Here is a 17,753-nt window from a genome sequence, read left to right on the forward strand (position 1 = left end):
ACATTGTTCACCAGCTGAAGCTGTGTCTGGCATCATGCCTGGCACCCTGGGCTGGGAGGCAGAACAGGCTGAGCAGCCGCCCTTGGCAGGAACACCCCAGGGCCATGATGCCTGTGGACAGCCCTGTGTCCCTGGAAAAGCCACTGTGGGTGTGAGGGAGGCCAGGCAGAGGCATTTGGGTGATGCATCTGGGCTCACCTGACTGTGCTTTCAAAGGTGTCCCAGGGGGACATCCCAGGGATGTGGGCACTCAGGTCCCATGCCAGCCCCAGGCTCCTGCACAGGACAGCTGGCACAGCAGCTGTCCCTAGATGGGAGTGGCAGCTCTGTACTGGTTTGCCAGCCCTTGCTACGGTTCCTTCGGGCTGTAGCATCCAGGCTCTGCTCACGTGTGTCTGAGGGTGTTTCACCAGGGCTGTACCAGAGCCCTGCAGCGGGTGTGCTGGACGGGTGCACGCTGTCCACTCACAGCTGGTGATCCCCGCGAGTCCCTTCCAGCTCGGGATATTTTATGGTAAGCAAGCGCTGCTCGATTCCTTGAGCCTCGAGAGGTGCTCGGGAGGTTCCATTACAACGGGTCCCATTTTCCCGGCCGCGGTTGTTTCTGAACTGTGAACTCCCCCAGCTGGCGATGGCTCGATATTGCCACCAACCACGGCACACGCCAGGCTGGGGGCGTGCGGGGCTGGGCGAGGGGTGTCCGCAGGACACGCGCTGGGGCAGCCACCGAGCGAGCGGTGACACCACGGTCACCTGTCACCTGCGACAGGACACACGGTCAGCACTGCTCTGCAGGTGCCATGGTCGGGCGGGGTTTGTTGCTCTCACGGAGTCTGAGCATCGTGGGATGACGGAAGGGAATGCGGGAAGAGCCAAGCCCCTGTTGGCTTAATGCTCAATCAATATCCATGAAGGAACAACACACTCAGACCACTTTTGACTTCAAGAGGACACAGCCACAAAACCTGGCCTGTGCCACATGTTTCAGGACACTTGCACATTCTTCGTCAGACATCAGAGCTTACAAAACAGGTCACTGACTATCCCCAATGGAGCTACAGGAGAGCTGGACTGGGGCTTTGGACAAGGGCATGGAGTGACAGGACAAGGGGGAATGGCTTCCCACTGCCAGAGGGCAGGGATGGATGGAATATTGGGAAGGAATTCTTCCCTAGTGGTGAGACATAGGTTGCCCAGAGAAGCTGGGGTTGCCCCATCCCTACAAGGGTCCAAGGCCAGGTTAGACGGGGCTTGGAGCAACTTGGACTGCTGGAAGTTGTCCCTGCCCATGGCAGGGGGTGGAGCTGGATGGGCTTTAAGGTCCGTCCCATTGTAAACCTTTCTGTGATTCTGTGACTGTACGATTCTATCCCATCATGTCACTGCCATCCAGTAAGCAAATACAACGTGGTTGGGATGTGAGGCCACACCACACTTACCTTGAGGCAGAGAGACCTGCGCCACTGGGGTTGCTGGCACTGTCAGAGGGGAACACTGCCAGCATAATGTCTCCAAGAGCAGGGAGCAGGTGTGGGAGGTGAGAACAGCCTTTTGTCAGCAAAAACAATTGCAGGTTGCACATGTCAGCAGGTGTCGTGTTCAGTTTCTCTGTGACAACTAAGAAATGCTTGGAAATTGGCCTCAAGGGCCAGTCTGGAAAAAAAAGTGGGATGCTGCATGTTTCAGTGTGTGCAAAGAGGAAAGCCTGGAGCACCTGGTGACCTCCAAGAGGGAGGGAGGGAGGAAGCAGAGGGAAACAAGCATGTACACTTGTCCAAGGGAGGTGGATGATGAGAGCGGTGCTGGGCAGTGGGTGAACATCTCCGGGTGGACCATGGGGTATCTTACTGGGACACTCAAAACCATGCCCAATTATCCAGGGCTTCCTGTGGTGCTGCAGCAAGCAGAGGTCTGACAGGGGGTTGGGAGCACCTGGGGCACTGCCAGAAGAGCCCACACAGCTGCCTCTGCTGTGGGTCCCTGCTTGCTCCTCCAACCCACCCTCAGACACCCCGTGGCTGCCTCCCCACCCCTCCTTCGCCGACCCCACAAAAAGGCCAGGCCCAGGCAATTGTGTACAAAACCTGAAATAGTTTTACTTTGCTTTCTTTTTTTTTTTTTTCTTTTTTTTCCTTCTTTTTTTAAACTTTGCTCTAGGTTTACTTAAGATTTTTGTGAAGTCAATACAAGAGCATTTGATATGAATCGGTAAATAAAACACCGTCATAGATAGATAGCCACGATAAACTTTGTTAGAAATGTACATGTCGCGAAAAAATAATAATACTAATAATAATAATCATAATCATAATAAAAAAAGCCGGCGCGACGCCCAGGCCGGCGCGGCCCTGGTGGCCCTGGCGGTGGCCCCGGTGGCCCTGTGCCACGGCGGCGGGTGGCTCTGGTTCCCCGCAGGCGCCGCGCCCCGGTAATGTGTGTATATAAACAAAGCCCATAAGAAATGTACAAATATAAAAAGCTACAAACATTAATAAATTACATCGTCACAAAACACGGAAACACTCCACAAGGTGCTAGTAAAATAACTGTCTCCCTCCTCGTACAAGAAGTTACGCAAAGAGCTGGTACCGGCGGGCGGCGCCCGGAGAGACCCTCCCCGTATAAAAACCCGGCGGTGGTTATTCCAAAAGCTATGTACAAGCTACATTCTAGGAAAAGGGGGGCCCGGGAACGCGGCGGGGTGGCAGAGGGGTGCCTGAGAAACGCGCCCGCCGCCTCCCAGCCCGGCGCCTCGGCCCCGCGGTCCCCGCCCGCCACGAGGCCTTGTGGCCCCTTCCCGCTCTCCCGACTCTGCCACCGCTCCGGCCACGGCCGCCCGCTCTGCCTGGAGCCGGGCGGGAAGGGGGCCCAAGGCCCGGAGCCGGGTCGGTGCCGGTGCCGGAGCGGGGGGACCGACACACTCCTCGGTGGCCGAGATTAGTATTAACTTTTTGCGGCTAGTCGCTCTCAGCACTCTGAGAAAGGACATCTATATTAAAAAATATTTATAGCAGGATTCTGTACAGTCCGACCGCTGAAAGTTAAAGGGATTATTGTGGTGGGGGCCCAGAGCTGGGTGGCAGTGTCCCCAGAGCCACTAGAGCAGCAGCTTCCCATTCCGGTGGATCTTCAGGATCTTGCCGAGCCGCTGCTTGGCCGTGGCCATCCCCTTCTTCGTGCGCTTCCCTGGAAGGAGAGCAGGGTCGGGGTAAGGGCCTGCACCTGCCCCACACCACCCCACAGGCACCGACCTGCCAGCTGCCTCCTGCCCCATGGCCCTGCTGACAGCCCTGCCCAGGACCTTCAAGGACACCCACCAGGACCCCCAAGGCGTGAGGGGCCATCAGACAGAGCTCAGCGAGGAACACAGTCCCTGGAGAACCAACCCTGCCACAGTGGGGGCACACTGCCCACCCACCCCCAGGGACCAGTCTCTGCTGGGGACCCTCCTGCCTCTGCAGTGCCAGCCCTGCTGCCCTGTGTCCTCACCTGCCCTGGCTCACTGCTCGTGGTCACCTGTTTGCCCATAGGGTGACACTCAAACCCTGCCACACCAGTGCCATCCCGCTTCTCAGGGAGAGGCTGCACAAACACAAACACACACACACACAAACACAGACAAACACACACACAAACACAAACAGACAAACACACACACACACAAACACAAACAGACACACACACACAAACACAGACACAACACACACACAGACACAACACACACACACAAACACACACATACATACACACACACAAACAAACACAAACACACACACAAACACAGACACAAACACACATGCACGCACACAGACACACAAACACAGACACAAACACACACACATACATACACAAACACACACACAGAGACACATAAACACACACACACACACACACACACACACACACACACACACACAGTTCCTTGCACCTGCAGGCTCCTCAGGGATCTCTGGGCTCCTCTCCGACTTCCTCTACGGGAAACACGTGGCACAGGGATCCTGAGCTCACATGCCACCACAGGTCCCGGGACAAGCACTGCCTCAAGGATGCCTGGTCCCTCACTCACCACACTGAGACCAACCCACATACCACCACATCTCCATATTTCTCCTTGCCCTCTCTTCCTGCAGTGCCAGAGACACCACCTGCATCCAGCCTCACCAGGAGGACGCTGGAAACACACACACAGACACACAGACACACATGTTTCCTTCCTGCAGATCCAGACTAGCACCAAGGCACTCCCACACACCCCAGGTGGACATCACTCCCTGTCCTCATCCTGATGAGTACACTACCACCACCAGGAGCCCCAGCAATGTGGTTAAGTGAGCTCTGTGCTCCCTGTGTGCTGCTCCTGGGATTGGAACTGCTCCTCAGCTGCTCCCCAGCTACCACTATACAGCCAGACTGCTGGGCACAAACCAGGGCAGCCTCTCCCCTTCCCACTGATCTGCCACAGGGTCAGCCGAGTGCGGTGCCTGCAGGGACTCAGCTTCTCTCCACTGGTCCCAGCTGCTTTAAGTGCCCCAGACTTAAAGACTGTGATGGTGTGGGTGACACTTCCCACAGGAAGTTTCCTCATTTCTCTTCCTTTCACATCACTCTGTAAGACTGAGAGACCTTTCCTGAGGAGGTCCTAGAACTCCCTGGTTCTGCTTCATCCCACCATTTCCTTCCATAGTGCCTTCATTCCCAATGATGCCCAACCTGGTGGTCCCCACACTCAGTACTCTCCTGTGCTCCATGCAGAGATGCTTTGCAGTCCCCTCAGAGCCTTCAGCTGTCCTAAGACCCTGCACAGGAAGTCCTACCTGATGGTGCTCCACTCCCTGCCACATCAGCCTCTCCTCTCTTGGCAATGACCCCTTCCCTCCTTTGAGGACTGAGTGATCCCATGGACAGGGTGGGATCCACGTGCCTGGCCAGGCTCCCTGCACAACACTCTGCTGTGCTGGCCAGCTCACCAGCCACACTGGGGGTTGGCTCCATCAGCATCTGGATCTGATGGATCATCTTCCCACCACATCTTCCACTACCTTGGAACTGTTTCCCTAATGCCACCATTTCAACACAAAGGCAGAATTCCAGGCAAACACGTTCCTTCCATTCTGGCTCTGCAGAAAGCCACAAATATTACTAGCTCCTGGCAGGACCCCAGCACCTACCACAGGCTATACTCATCCTCCTTTATGGCCCATCCAAGCTGCCAGGATACCTTGCACTTCCTCTAATCTGCTCCACTCAAATACAGGGAATTCAGAAAACATCTGCCACATTGCCTCACTTGTCACATCAGGGTCTTTCCCAGTGGGATCACACACAACCTTCACACTACGCAGTGCCTGTCCCACACTCCTGCCTCAGCCACACCTCCTGATCCAAGTTCAAGCAGAAAACAGGAGGTCCTAGCCCAAATCCGGGGACAGCCTCAGCTTTGTCACACTTTCCCTATGGCAGACAACGAGAGACCTCTTCCTGTGACCTGTGTTACTCCCAAGGTTTGCTATTCCTCTGCTCCTTTGAGGCAACTCTCCAGAGAGATCTGCAGTGTGTCCTGCCTCACACTGCCTGGGAGGAGTGTCCTCAGGTACAGTCAGCACAGGGTGGTGTACAGCCCCTGTCACCACCACAGTGCTGCCCTACTCTGAACAGAACAGCCTCCTCTTTCCCCAGACAAGGCTTTGCCAGACAGGCTGGACTGGGATGTGACACTGTGGGTGTTCCTCACAAGCTCAGGCCATGCTCAGCAGTGCTCCTGCCATGGGATGCCTCACACCCTGCAACCAACAGCCCAGGAGCAAAACACCTCTTTGGCCCCCAGTGCCAGGACAGCCGAGGCCACGGGCCCTATCTCTGACTGGATCTGACCTGCATCCAAATGTCTGCACTTCTGCATCCCCACGGCACACACGGCATGTGAAGGCCCTGCAAAAGGCACGGGTTACATGATGGCTTCACCCTTCCCCACTCCTGCACCACAACCCCCGGCGTTTCCTGGTACCTTTGGCGGAGGCATTGTTCTGCGAGGATGAAGAGGGTCTCCTCTGTGTGAGGAAAACACCGGGTGCCATCGGCTGCGATCCCCTGTTAGGCTGGGCGACCCCAAAGGTGCTGGCCCCTGCGGTGTACTCGTGATCTGTGAGGCTGCTGGCCTGTGACTCCAGCTTCGGCTCGGGCGAGCTGCCTTCCTGAGCCGCTTTGCTTGCGTTGGGGGCTGACAGCTTCTTTTTGGTATTTTTTTTCTTCTTGCCTTTTTGTTCCTCCTTTAAAATGACAAAGATGAAGCTCAGATTAATCCCCAGAAGACCTTTAGCTAGGGCAAGGGCCAGCAGCGTTGCTTAGGGTGCTGATACAATGAAACCCTGCGGAGTTGGCCACGGGCAAGCGCTCGGGGGCTGTTCCGACACCGTCTGGCTCACAGCTGCACACACACGTTTGCCTCTCGTGCCTCTACGTCCACGCCCCGGGCAGAGCCTCCTCGTTCGTTACCACTGCGGCGAGCGGAGCCAGCCAGGGCCACGCCGACACTGCCCTGGCACGGCAGCAGGGTCGGCATGAGCAAAGCTTTCCATCTTCCACAAAAACTGGCACCTCCTATCTTCAGGGATCTTCACACCCTTTCACAACAGCATGGAGGGTATTAAACATCCTACTGATTCAGCCTCTGCTTCCCGCTAGGACACACACGTCATCTCCTGACCTGTAACTGCACCTGGACATGTGCACCATGAGGACAGCAGTCTATCACCGTCCTGAGTCCCTTGCCTACTTTCAGTTTCTTCTTGATGATACCCTGCCACCATCCTCAAAGCTCTTCTACTCAACAGTCTACATCAGAGAAGCCCAAAGCCACCACAACCTGCATCTCCACCAACTTCCCAAGGTGCCTCACCAACCTTTCTCCAGTAGACCTTGTCACCTAAGCGCCTCCTCATGTCATCTGTCTGGGGCCTATCTGACCCCTTCAGAGACTGGACACCTGCCAACACCCAAAGTGCCCCAGTACCTTTGCTAAACTGGCCCCTAACTACCCACAGTTCACCAAATCTTTGGAAGCAAATCCTGGCACTTCCCAGCAGCTGATCTGCACAGACAGGCAATCACACCAGTCAGGCTCTCAAATACACACCAAATACACTCCTTTGGGGCAACCTCCTCCTATTCTACCCCGGTAGCCATTTGTGCTCCCTCACCCCTCCCTATGCTTTTCCTCTGTCCCTCGTCACCCTGTGGTGTGCTCAGGTGTGTTGTGACACTGTTGGGCTTTGATCCCATTTATTTCCCCTGAGACTGCTGAGCCTCGTGTCCCTGGCATGAGCAAACACTGTGGAGGGCTGGCACTGCGCTGCACTCGGGCACAGCTCTGCTGGGGGACAGGGCTCTCCTCCCCTGACAGCTCCTACTGCCCAAGCAGTCTCTCACCTGCTGTGACAACTTGGCTGCGGCGGCGGCGAGTCCAGTTTCGATGGAGGCGACTCTCGTGCCCTCTCGCACCGGCCTGTCCTGTCGAGGCACTGAGGGGCCAACTCGTGCTGCAAGGCAAGCAGAGGCAGGTGAGGGGCAGGGATGTGCCTGTGGGAGCAGCACAGCCATGCACAGGGCACTGGGGCTCTGCCCTCCTCAGCGGGGAGAGCTGGGGACGGCCAGCCTCTGCCTTTCCCTTCCCAGGGTGTGACTGAAGGCAAAGGTGCCAACAGCCTCCGGGCACAGCAGCGTGAGGAGAAGCCGCTGATAAAGATGTCACACAGCTGAGCAACTCCACGGCCACCTGAAGCCAAAGCTGTGTGGGTGTGTGCCCACATTATGGATATGAGCAACTCCAGCGTCATTTCCAAATGAATGGTGCTCACTCCCCCCTCGGGGGAGGACATGCAGTGCCACAAGCTGATGAGACATGGGCTGCTTGTCACACACACAGCACGCTCGTGGGCCACATTAAAGGGGTCTAAGGACCCTCTTGCCTGTCACAGCCTCTGGTGAGCCCCAACAAACCCACCCAGTTTTGGTTGAGCTTGGAGGAGACTATTCCCACACTTTCTCACTATCCCCACAGCCACCACCTAAAATCCATGGCTACTCGGCTGTCCGGGGATTGACTGTTACCCCGCTGCTAAGGTGCCACCAATTGATCCATTACCAAGAGTGTGAGGAGAAATAAACCAACCAAGGAATGATTTTTTCCTGCCAGCTGATTGAAGGAGGAAGGCTAACACTGCTCAGCAGGAATCACAGTGCATGGATCACCTCCCACTGTGCTGGAAAGGGTTAATCCTTCACATGATAAAGAAATCACTAGTTATGGTTTCCACACTCCTGGAAAAATGGCTGGTTTTTAGGGACCTGCACGACTTAGCCTGAGTCTGGGCAGCACAGACCACATGGACTTACCCGTTGGACTGTAAGGGGCATCATCTGAACTTTTCCTTTTCTTTGATCGGGATTTGAAAACTGGATTATCTTCATCTGATTCGAGAGAAGGGTAAACTACAGTAGGAAACAAAGGCAATAGTTTCAGTGTAGGAAACAGCTCTACCCTGCACATTGCCCTGTCCAGGTGTGGTGACTGCAGGTACCACAGCTGGATGGTCCCCAGAAGTGCCACTGAGGGCTGGCAGCTGTGACACTCAGGGGACTTTCCTCTGCTCTCATGCACACACTGCCCTTGGGAGCTGTTGTCATTAAACTGTGACCGGGTACTTTTAGGGTACTCTGTAATCACAGAACCTCCTGAGTTGGGAGGGACCCACCAGGATCATCAGTCCAACTCCTGGTCCTGCCTAGGACACCCCAGCAATCCCACCCTGTCCCTGAGAGCGTTGTCCAAACACTCCTTGGGCTCTCGTAGCCTTGTGGCCATGACCACTGCCCTGGGGAGCCTGTTCAGTGCCTGACATTCCTCTGGGCAGAACCTTTTCCTGATATCCAGCTTAACCCTCCTCTGGCACAGCTCCAGCCGTTCCCTGGGGTCACACAGAGCAGAGATCGGAGCTGCAGATCCTTATGAGGTCTGACCTCAGTCTCCTCTTCTCTAGATGAAGCTGAGTCATTCTACGAATGGACTCTTCCCAGCCCTGTGGGATAAACACCAACTTTTCTGCCCAAACTTTTTCCCAGCCTGTTCTAAGAAGCTTCTGGGTTTTTTTATCACATGCATTTCATTTTCTTGCCAGTTGCCATTTGTCCCATCCCTGGTGTTGGCATTCCTGGGGCATATGGCCATCGACACTTGAAGTCTGTGGATCACATGTTGCACTGCAGACCCAGCCTGCTCACAACCACTCTCCATTCACTGGCAGCACCGGCACAGGGAGTAAATCTGCCCCTCAGGACAGCACATGTGACATCTGTCAACCACAGTCCTGTGCTGCCCTTTTCCAAAGCACGTCCAGGACTCCCACTGCATCCCAGTGCACGTGTGCTCCAGTGTCTGGGCAGCCTCCTGCAACCTGCCACAGCAGCCCCACTTCTCCTTGGCAGCTCTATTAATGATCTGAAAAGACCCACTTCACTTTCCTAACTGAAGCAAGTGATTCCTGATGGTCACACTTGCCAGGGAGACTGAAACACATGCAGAGACTCTCCTGCTATGCAGCATAAACCAACTTCTTGCCCCCTTAGGCACTTCAGGCTTCCCAGTCCCTATCAGCATTTACTTTATTGTCTTGATTTCCTCATTTATACACAAAAATGCTTCTGCATATTATTCTTCAGCCTGTAGAAGAGAAGGCTTCAGGGAGACCTTAGAGCCTCTTCCAGTGCCTAAAAGGGTTCTAAGAGAACTGGAGAGGGACTTTGGAGAGGAGGCTGAAGTGACAAAACAAGGGGGAATGGCTTCCCACTGCCAGAGGACAGGATTAGATGGATATTGGGAAGAAATTCTTCCCTGTGAGGGTGGGCAGGTCCTGGCACAGGTTGCCCACAGAAGCTGTGGCTGCCCCATCCCTGGAAGTGTCCAAGGCCAGGTTGGACAGAGCTTGGAGCAACCCGGGCTAGTGGAAGGTGTCCCTGCCCATGGCAGGGAGTTGGAATGAGATGAGCTTTAAGGTCCCTTCCAACCCAGACCATTCCATGATTCCATGATAACTATGACAGAACTGATGTAACAGGTGCAAACTGGGTTTGTGCTCATTTCTGCTGCAGATGCTTGGCCTTTTCTGCCAACACTCAAAATAGCATTGGATCCCTTTTCCATGTACAAAGTCAACTTCTCACCCCTCTCAGCCAGATGTTTAACTGCCGTTGTGCAGACAAGGACATTTCTGTCACGAGTGCCTGACCCACATTTCTGAGACAGTCTCCTGTTTCTGGGCTGACTGCTACAGTTTCAGGGGTTTTTCATATTTCTGAGAGTTTCTCATTGTGCCAAGCCTCAACTCCAGCCTGCCTGGATGGCTGACTCACCACAGGCTCTGCAGCCAGTCTGGTATCACAGGGTCTTTGCTGATTTTGTGGTGCAGACCCCGTGTTATGAACACTCCTCCTCACCAAACACCGGCCGACGCCACCACGGCAGAGCAGGAGAAAGCGACCATGGGCAATGGGGTATTGCAGACATGCACACGTGTGTCCATGCAGCCCCAGGCACACCCTGCTTCCTTCCCACTCACCATAATCCGAGTCCTTAAAACAGGCATCCAAGTGGTCCTGATCCTCATCGTAATCCTCGATGTCGATGCTGTTCTTTGTGCTTTTCTTCAGTAACCGCTTCCCGGCGTTTTTGTTGCCGCCGCCACCTGTTTTTTTGGAGTTTTGCATGGAGATGGAGTTGTTCTTCGCCTGGTTGGTGCCCCACGACGTCTGAAGGCAGGACTCCGAGGCCTGGAGGTTTGCCATGGAGAGCATGCCCTGGATGGCTTCCTGGGTGCTGGGGGAAGCAGGTGGCTGGCTGTGGGGACACAGGGAGAAACACAGGAGCCATCAGTGATTCCAGAAACACCAACCCCTCACAGACAGCTCACTCTTTTCACAGCACATTTGTGCTAGAAGAGATTCTCTGGTTCCTCTGAGCAGCTGGGCACACCGCCAGGGACAGCAGGTAATTTTATGGAGCAGCAATATCCCAGACAGTACCTCAGATGTGGGGTGGCACCCCAGAAGCACCACGTGGCTGGGCACAGGTGGGCAGGTCCCTGAGGGCTGTCATTGCTCTGGACAGGGCTCAGGGAACTTTCCAAAGCCCATATTGTATTCCCAACAGTACAGTGTCTCTACTACCAACTATCATCATCATCACCATCATCATCATCTTTATCTTTTAATAATATTATTTCTCTACCTACATATATTTAATAATGCTATTTATCTGTACTACCAAATCTTCCTCCTCCTCATATTTTAATAATATTATTTATAATCTATACTACCAACTCCTATAAAAGGAGAGCTTATGCACCAGCACTGATGGGGGATGTCGTGGAGGGCTCTGCTCCATACAAGCAATTAGAGCAAGAGCATGAACAACAAGAAGGAAGTTCATGGCCACAGGCCCCAGTTCACAACAGGGACTGTCACCCCTCCAGGATCTGCTGGAAGAGCAACACCATGAGGCACAAGTAATTTGAGAAGTTTCTGCAGTGCATTGGGAAGGTTTTCTGATGTGAGTTTGGGATGGATTGATTATGGGAGATACTGGAGAGGGACAGATTTCCTTGAACTTCCTTTCTAGTATTTGATTGCCCATTGTCAGCAGACACAGCACATCTACTGCATTCCTAGAATAGGCTGAGGTCAAACAAGGTGTAAATTCTGACTGGCACTGACACTTAGTGAGGTGGGAAGGTCCCCTGCCCACCACAGAGATGAACACAGATAATCTCACAGGAGAACACCAGACATTAATTCTGCGACGGGCAGAACACATCATCCACTATTTCCAGAACTTTGGAGTTTGGGCAAGTAGTGAAATGCAAAAAAACCTTGCTGTGGCAAGGGTGTTTGTTACAGTTATGAAACAGAAGCCACGAACACACAGCCCTTCCCAAGAGAATCAGAAGCACCACGTCTCTTTCTGCTACTTGAGCTTAATTTGGGCTCAGGATAGAGTAACATACAAGACATAATGGAATTTTCTGGGCACTAAGGGCATTTATAAATAATCCTGAAAATGAGCTAAGACTGGTGTTAGCTCACAAGTCAGCGAATAGAAGAACACTAAAAAACCTATTTAGGAAACAGCCATTTAAATTCCTCCAATATCATGCCTCCTCCTTTGCCTTCTCTGTGGTAAAGGCATATTTTGCACCATCTATAAGGAATTAACATATTTTCCTCCACTCTTTTTCCCTGAATTGTTTTTCCAAGCACTGGACTCTCAAAACACTGCAAACAGACCATCAAACATTGACCACTAAATGGGCAAATCAGAAAGGAACTGCCTTAAGCCACACAAAGTTCAACAAATGAATGGTGGGATATGATCAAAACCAGTGGTTCTGAGAGTCAAACTCCAACCTGAAATGGGTGAAATGTCTCAGAGACAGAGCTGCACATGGGGCAGAGTGTTTCTCATTAGGGCATGGGCCCGGTGTGCTTCCATCAGGGGTATTTCTGCTTTCTAAGCCAAGAAAAATTTCAAGAAGACTCAGGAAGCTATTTTGAAGCTCTGGAAGAGCTGTATCCCCTTTCTGTAGCTTCAGCAATGGTTTTTTTTAAAAAAACCACATTTATGAAAGTAAACTATCAGTGAGTTACAATTACAGCTTAAAAACACTTTAAAAGAGCATGGGAGCAGGAATAAAGCAGCCAGAGTGTTTTTGCCCCTGCAGCCACCTCCAAGCACACAGCGAGGTGGCACTGGGCGATAGCTCCGACCTGTCTCAATCCCAGCAGCCTTGTGTTCCTGTTCTCAGGCTGACAAACGCTCTTGTGGATGCACAGAGAAAAGGACACTCTAACAAACTGACTGGCAGCCATTTGTGCCTTTATCTGGCTTGTACCAGCACTAGTATGGCCAGCAGGACCAGGGCAGGGACTGTCCCCCTGTGCTGGGCAGTGCTGAGGCCACACCTCAAATCCTGGGGTCAGTTTTGGGCCCTTCATGACAAGAAAGACCTTGAGGAGCTGGAGTGTGTCCAGAGAGGGGAATAGAGCTGGAGAAGGGTCTGGAGCACAAGTCTAATGAGGAGCAGCTGAGGGAGCTCAGCCTGGAGAAAAGGAGGCTCAGGGGGGTCCATGGTACTGAGCCAGGTTTGACAAGAGCATCCTGTCCCTGACAGCAGGTGACATAGTGGGTGATGGGGACAGGAATACACCAAGTCAGCACTCAGTGAGGCTGGGCACAGGAACGATCCCAACACCCTGGATCATGCAGGGGATCACGCAGGGACCTGGTGCCTCACTCTTCACAACCACTGTCACCTCTCTCCGAGGGTTCAGCCTCTCTAGGCAGATCATCTCCTTCCTTTCATCAGCAATTACTGAGCCTTCCACCTATATCCTCATATATAGAAACTGAATTTACAATATTCCAGCAGAATATTACTGAATGAGAGGTGGCTCTGGAGAAGTCACGGTTGTGTAAAACTATGGAACTCCAATAATGCCAAGCACAACCCCAGTGTTTCCTTCCATTTCTGAATCAGACCTGGACACAACAAGTAATTTTGCTCATTTCAAGATCAGGTGATGACCAGCCCTCCAAGCTTTTGCCATGTTCCGTTTCAGTTCTTTCAGCCCATTCCCACACTCACAGCAGCCTTTCTGCAGGAGCTCTGTCATTTCCTCTCCCCACTGACACATGGAGTTGAGCTGCAGCTCTCTAAAGCAATCGAGGCAATGCCATCAGGGCATTTGGGGTGGGCAGCTGCAAATGACAGCCCAGTATACAGAACAAAATTTCCCACAAGTCAGATAAGGCCATTACCACAAAAAGCCCTGAGCTGATTCCCAAGTTAGTGCTGGGATCCAGCAGCTCCAGCACTGGTCTGACAGGGTTCCATGCACAGACTGCTTGATGTGTGAGAGGAGACTCCACAGTGACCCACCTGCATGACCACTACGTGGTGTATCCAGAATATACATATATATCCATAAATATCCATATTTATAAATATCCATAAATACATACATATCCCTACCCTTCATCTGCTTTACAAGTAGAGAAAGATGGGAATTGCTCCTGAGAGTCAGACATGACCACTCTGGCATCATGTTGCGACTCTACGTTTGCATATCATGTTTCTTCCATTTTATTTTTAAAAAGCACATTATGGCCATTTAAAAAGCCGAGCCTAATTATGAAATGAAACACAGTAATTACATTTATCAGGGGCTTTTTTCAATCAAGATGCAGCATACACTGCCAGTGTTTATCCCAGAGCCAGCACTGATATGACACATTCCCACTGAACTGCCCCACATAGTGCAGGAACTGAGCCGAGTCCAGTGACATGACTGTGCTTGGGAGACTTTGATTTCAGAAACCACAAAGTCTACGAATACCCTGGGTACATCATCCAGGTACATCATCCAAGCAAAGGCCTGAGTCCTTCTCTATTCTGGGAGTTTAACCCCTTGCAAGCAGCAAAACACACCCCAAGCGAGGCAGAGAATATTGGAGGACCATCTCATCAGCAGGCAAGAAATGGTTGGTAGTGTGCACATGGTCAAGGAAGATTTCTTCGAATTCTTATAATAGTTGATAAATTTTCTTTTTTTTGTACCAGACTTCCAGCATGGGAGTTCTGTTAGCCTGGCAACTTTATTGACAGAGTTAGACACACCTAGCTGCTTGTCAACATGTCTAATGACCTGCCAAAATGTAACTGTAAATTCAATGTAAACACTCACCCCATTATGAACCACAACACAGAATGGAAAAGGAATTCACAGGAACAGTCAAACAGACAAGTGTTAATGTGATTATTTCTTTTGAAGTGTGGGAGCAGAGTTGGGGCCAAATCTGAAGAGACTGGGAAAATCCAGAACCACTGACCCAGTTGAGCTAAGACAACAAAAACTACCTGATTTCCTGGGAGCTGCAGACACATGGACACTTCTTCCCATGCCCTGCATGACAGATGTTTGGTCAACCCCTCCTTGCTATGGAAAGGGAAGCAACACAGGAAAACCAGGACTAGAGAGAGATGAGATCCTGTCCCTAGAAACAGCAGCCTTGTCAAGACAAGCCTTCTGAGGAGATGAAGTGACTGTGTGACTTGATTTTAAAATCAAGCCTTTTTCACCCCCATTAGAGATGGAAAGAGAAATCAGAGGAGACTCTGTGGCCCATCTCTGCTCAGCACAGGGATGGGGATCCCTGTCCCTGCTTTGCAACCAGTAATGAACCCTAAATGGTGGTGCCCAAAGGCCAGAGTGTCTCGACAGAGCTGCCTGGTTCTGCACAGCCAATGCACCCTGCGTGAAGCCAGGCCATATCATATTTTTTAACCTCTTGCAACCATCTGAGGACACAATTTTCTAGTAAGTTGAGAAGGTTGAACCAGAAGATGGTTTCAGTTCAGCAATGTTCCCTTCTTTAGATTTCTCTGCAGCTTTGTCACCACGCTGCAACCTTAACAAATTCCATCCTCTCTCTCAACATCAAAATAATGATTTTTTTTTTTCAAAATCCCTGATAATATTTTCTTCTATTGTAATTTTCCCTTGGTAACTTATTCCACATGTTGCCCTTTGACCACGAGGCATAGCTTTTGGAATTCTCAGTTATGATTTTTAACTTTCCCAGGCTTAGATAATATCTTCTTCTCTGGAGGGATCTCCTCATTTCACTTTGACAGAGCCTTTTCAGTTTGCAGGTTGCACCTTTCCTGGGTCACAGCCCCCCAACACCCAGCAAGGGAAAAGGACAGCACCAGGTTCTCTGTCCAGTTTGTTCTCAACTCTCAGGTCATTCCTACAGCTACTTCTACCTCCTCCACAGCTTCTGTGGCTTTGTATAACCAAGGCAGATCTAGAGAAAGGAGGGAGGAAAATTATGCTGTTGGTTCCAGCAGTCAGCAAGGAAACCTGACACATCCCACCTGCCTGGGGAAGGTGGTTTTCCAGGTGAAGATGGAACTGGCTTATTAAAAAGCCCATCACGAATAGCCTTCCACATGTCTCACATAATTTCCCACATCAGACTTGTTACTCTCACCCTTTGGAGGTTTATTCCTTGGTTTGCACAAATTTAGAATCTAGAAACTTCTGCCAGCAGTCCACAGCTTCCAAAAGTACCAAGGCTGTGGCTCCTGGGGAGCAGTGGGAAGTGCTTGGCTGAAAACCTCTGCTTTTCTACAGATGGAGGACAAACCATTCCCTCCAGGCTGCAGCAGCAAGGATCTCCTTATGAGCAGATGACGAGGGAGCACCGAGCACCGGCACAGCAGTTCCTGCCTGAGGAGCAGGTCTGTGCATGGAAGCCACAACTTAGCTGATGTTCCCAAAACCCCTTCCTTGTGGATTTGTTCCTAGGGTTTGAGTTAAGCAAGATACTTCAATATGTGAACAGTCCCACTAACTTCTCTCCAAACACCACCATGTGCTGTTACCCAGCTGTCTGTTGATGGTTTGAGATCAGAGCTGGGCTGTGAAGGGTGGAGGCAATGACCCCACACATCTGGTTTGAGATGGACCCAGACACACCCCTTGCTCCAGACAGTCCTGAATGCAGGATTTGAGCCCAGCCTAGACTTGTTTTCCATTTCTTTTCACCAGTCACTGTCTGGATTACTGAATGATCTAGTGCTGTACCTTATTGACCACATCCCAAAACATCCAGCTTCAGTTCCCACATTCACCTACATAAGTAGATCCCACATAAGATACAGCTAAGCCCAGGCAAATATTTCCATTTCAGAAATAGAAGTACCCATGAAAGAGTTTACTTTTTTCCCCAAGCCATATTTTTTGGTGGGGAGAAGAATGATGACCAGGGATAGGAGGGAGAGTAGATAGTTTCCTATTTCCTTCCTGCAAACATTTGATATTCATGGCACCTTACAATGCCTTATGGAAGGAATGTTGGTCATTTAAATGACTTTATCACAATCTCACTACATTAAAAACCATAATTCATGCCCTCAAGCTGCAGTCACTGAGCTCTCTCCTCCTTTTGAATGATTTTTATCTATTACAGTATTATTACTAAAAGTGATATGAAATCCTCTATTTGTTTAAATTATACCCCAAAAATCTTTCCCACCTCCAGATCATAGGACAAAGGAAGAATTTGCTTACTGGAGAAAAAGCAGTTGCCAAGCTGCACAATTCATTCTCTCTCACACACAGCCACAAAAGAGCAGTTTTGTTCCCAGGTAAGAGGGAAAAGCCTCCCTTGGTGCGTACCTGTTGGTGTTATACTCTAAACCCCCAACTTCCTTGCTTGCCTGCAAAAGATCAAGAATTCCTGCTGAACTTCCACTCTCTTTCTTTACTTTGGAATTACGCCCCGGCTTTGCCTCGGTGTCAATGTGAAGCAAATCTTCATCTGAAGAGTCCTCACTCTGCAAAAACAAGGGAAAGGCTCAAAAAAGGTGGAAACTCATTGAGTTACTCAACAAGAACAGCACAATGATTCCTGCAGCCTGCTGCTCCTCCAAGGACACAGGACTAGCCTTTGGAATTTGCTTTCATTAAAGATAAAAAGAACAAAACCAGCTGCATGGTAAAAATCCATTTCCTTGCAGTCTGTAGGCATGGTGGGTTTTTCTTTCCCCTCCCAAAGCTCTGAGATCTGATCCTGCTCATGGGATCAGACCACTCTAACAGTGGTGTTTCCAGATGCTGCTTTGCTTTCCCAGCCCCTGCTC

At 51.3% G+C, this 17,753-nt stretch overlaps 1 protein-coding gene across 1 annotated transcript in view; it reads right to left on the reverse strand.

Annotated features, from left to right (window-relative positions):
• Positions 1-2,074: 2,074 nt before the first annotated feature.
• The window catches only part of PHF2 (PHD finger protein 2), a 43,506-nt gene continuing 27,827 nt past the window's right edge, over positions 2,075-17,753 (reverse strand). The window contains exons 17-22 of the mRNA XM_027702719.1: positions 17,290-17,447; positions 10,611-10,888; positions 8,392-8,487; positions 7,426-7,535; positions 6,005-6,266; positions 2,075-3,186 (exon numbers count right to left, since the gene is read on the reverse strand). Coding sequence (XP_027558520.1) covers positions 3,098-3,186; positions 6,005-6,266; positions 7,426-7,535; positions 8,392-8,487; positions 10,611-10,888; positions 17,290-17,447 — 993 coding nt within the window. The 3' untranslated portion in view covers positions 2,075-3,097. The remainder of the gene's footprint in view (positions 3,187-6,004; positions 6,267-7,425; positions 7,536-8,391; positions 8,488-10,610; positions 10,889-17,289; positions 17,448-17,753) is intronic.

This window comes from Neopelma chrysocephalum, unplaced genomic scaffold (assembly GCF_003984885.1).
Source record: "Neopelma chrysocephalum unplaced genomic scaffold, ASM398488v2 Primary Assembly neopelma1_194, whole genome shotgun sequence".
In the NCBI taxonomy this organism is placed as follows: Eukaryota; Metazoa; Chordata; class Aves; order Passeriformes; family Pipridae; genus Neopelma; species Neopelma chrysocephalum.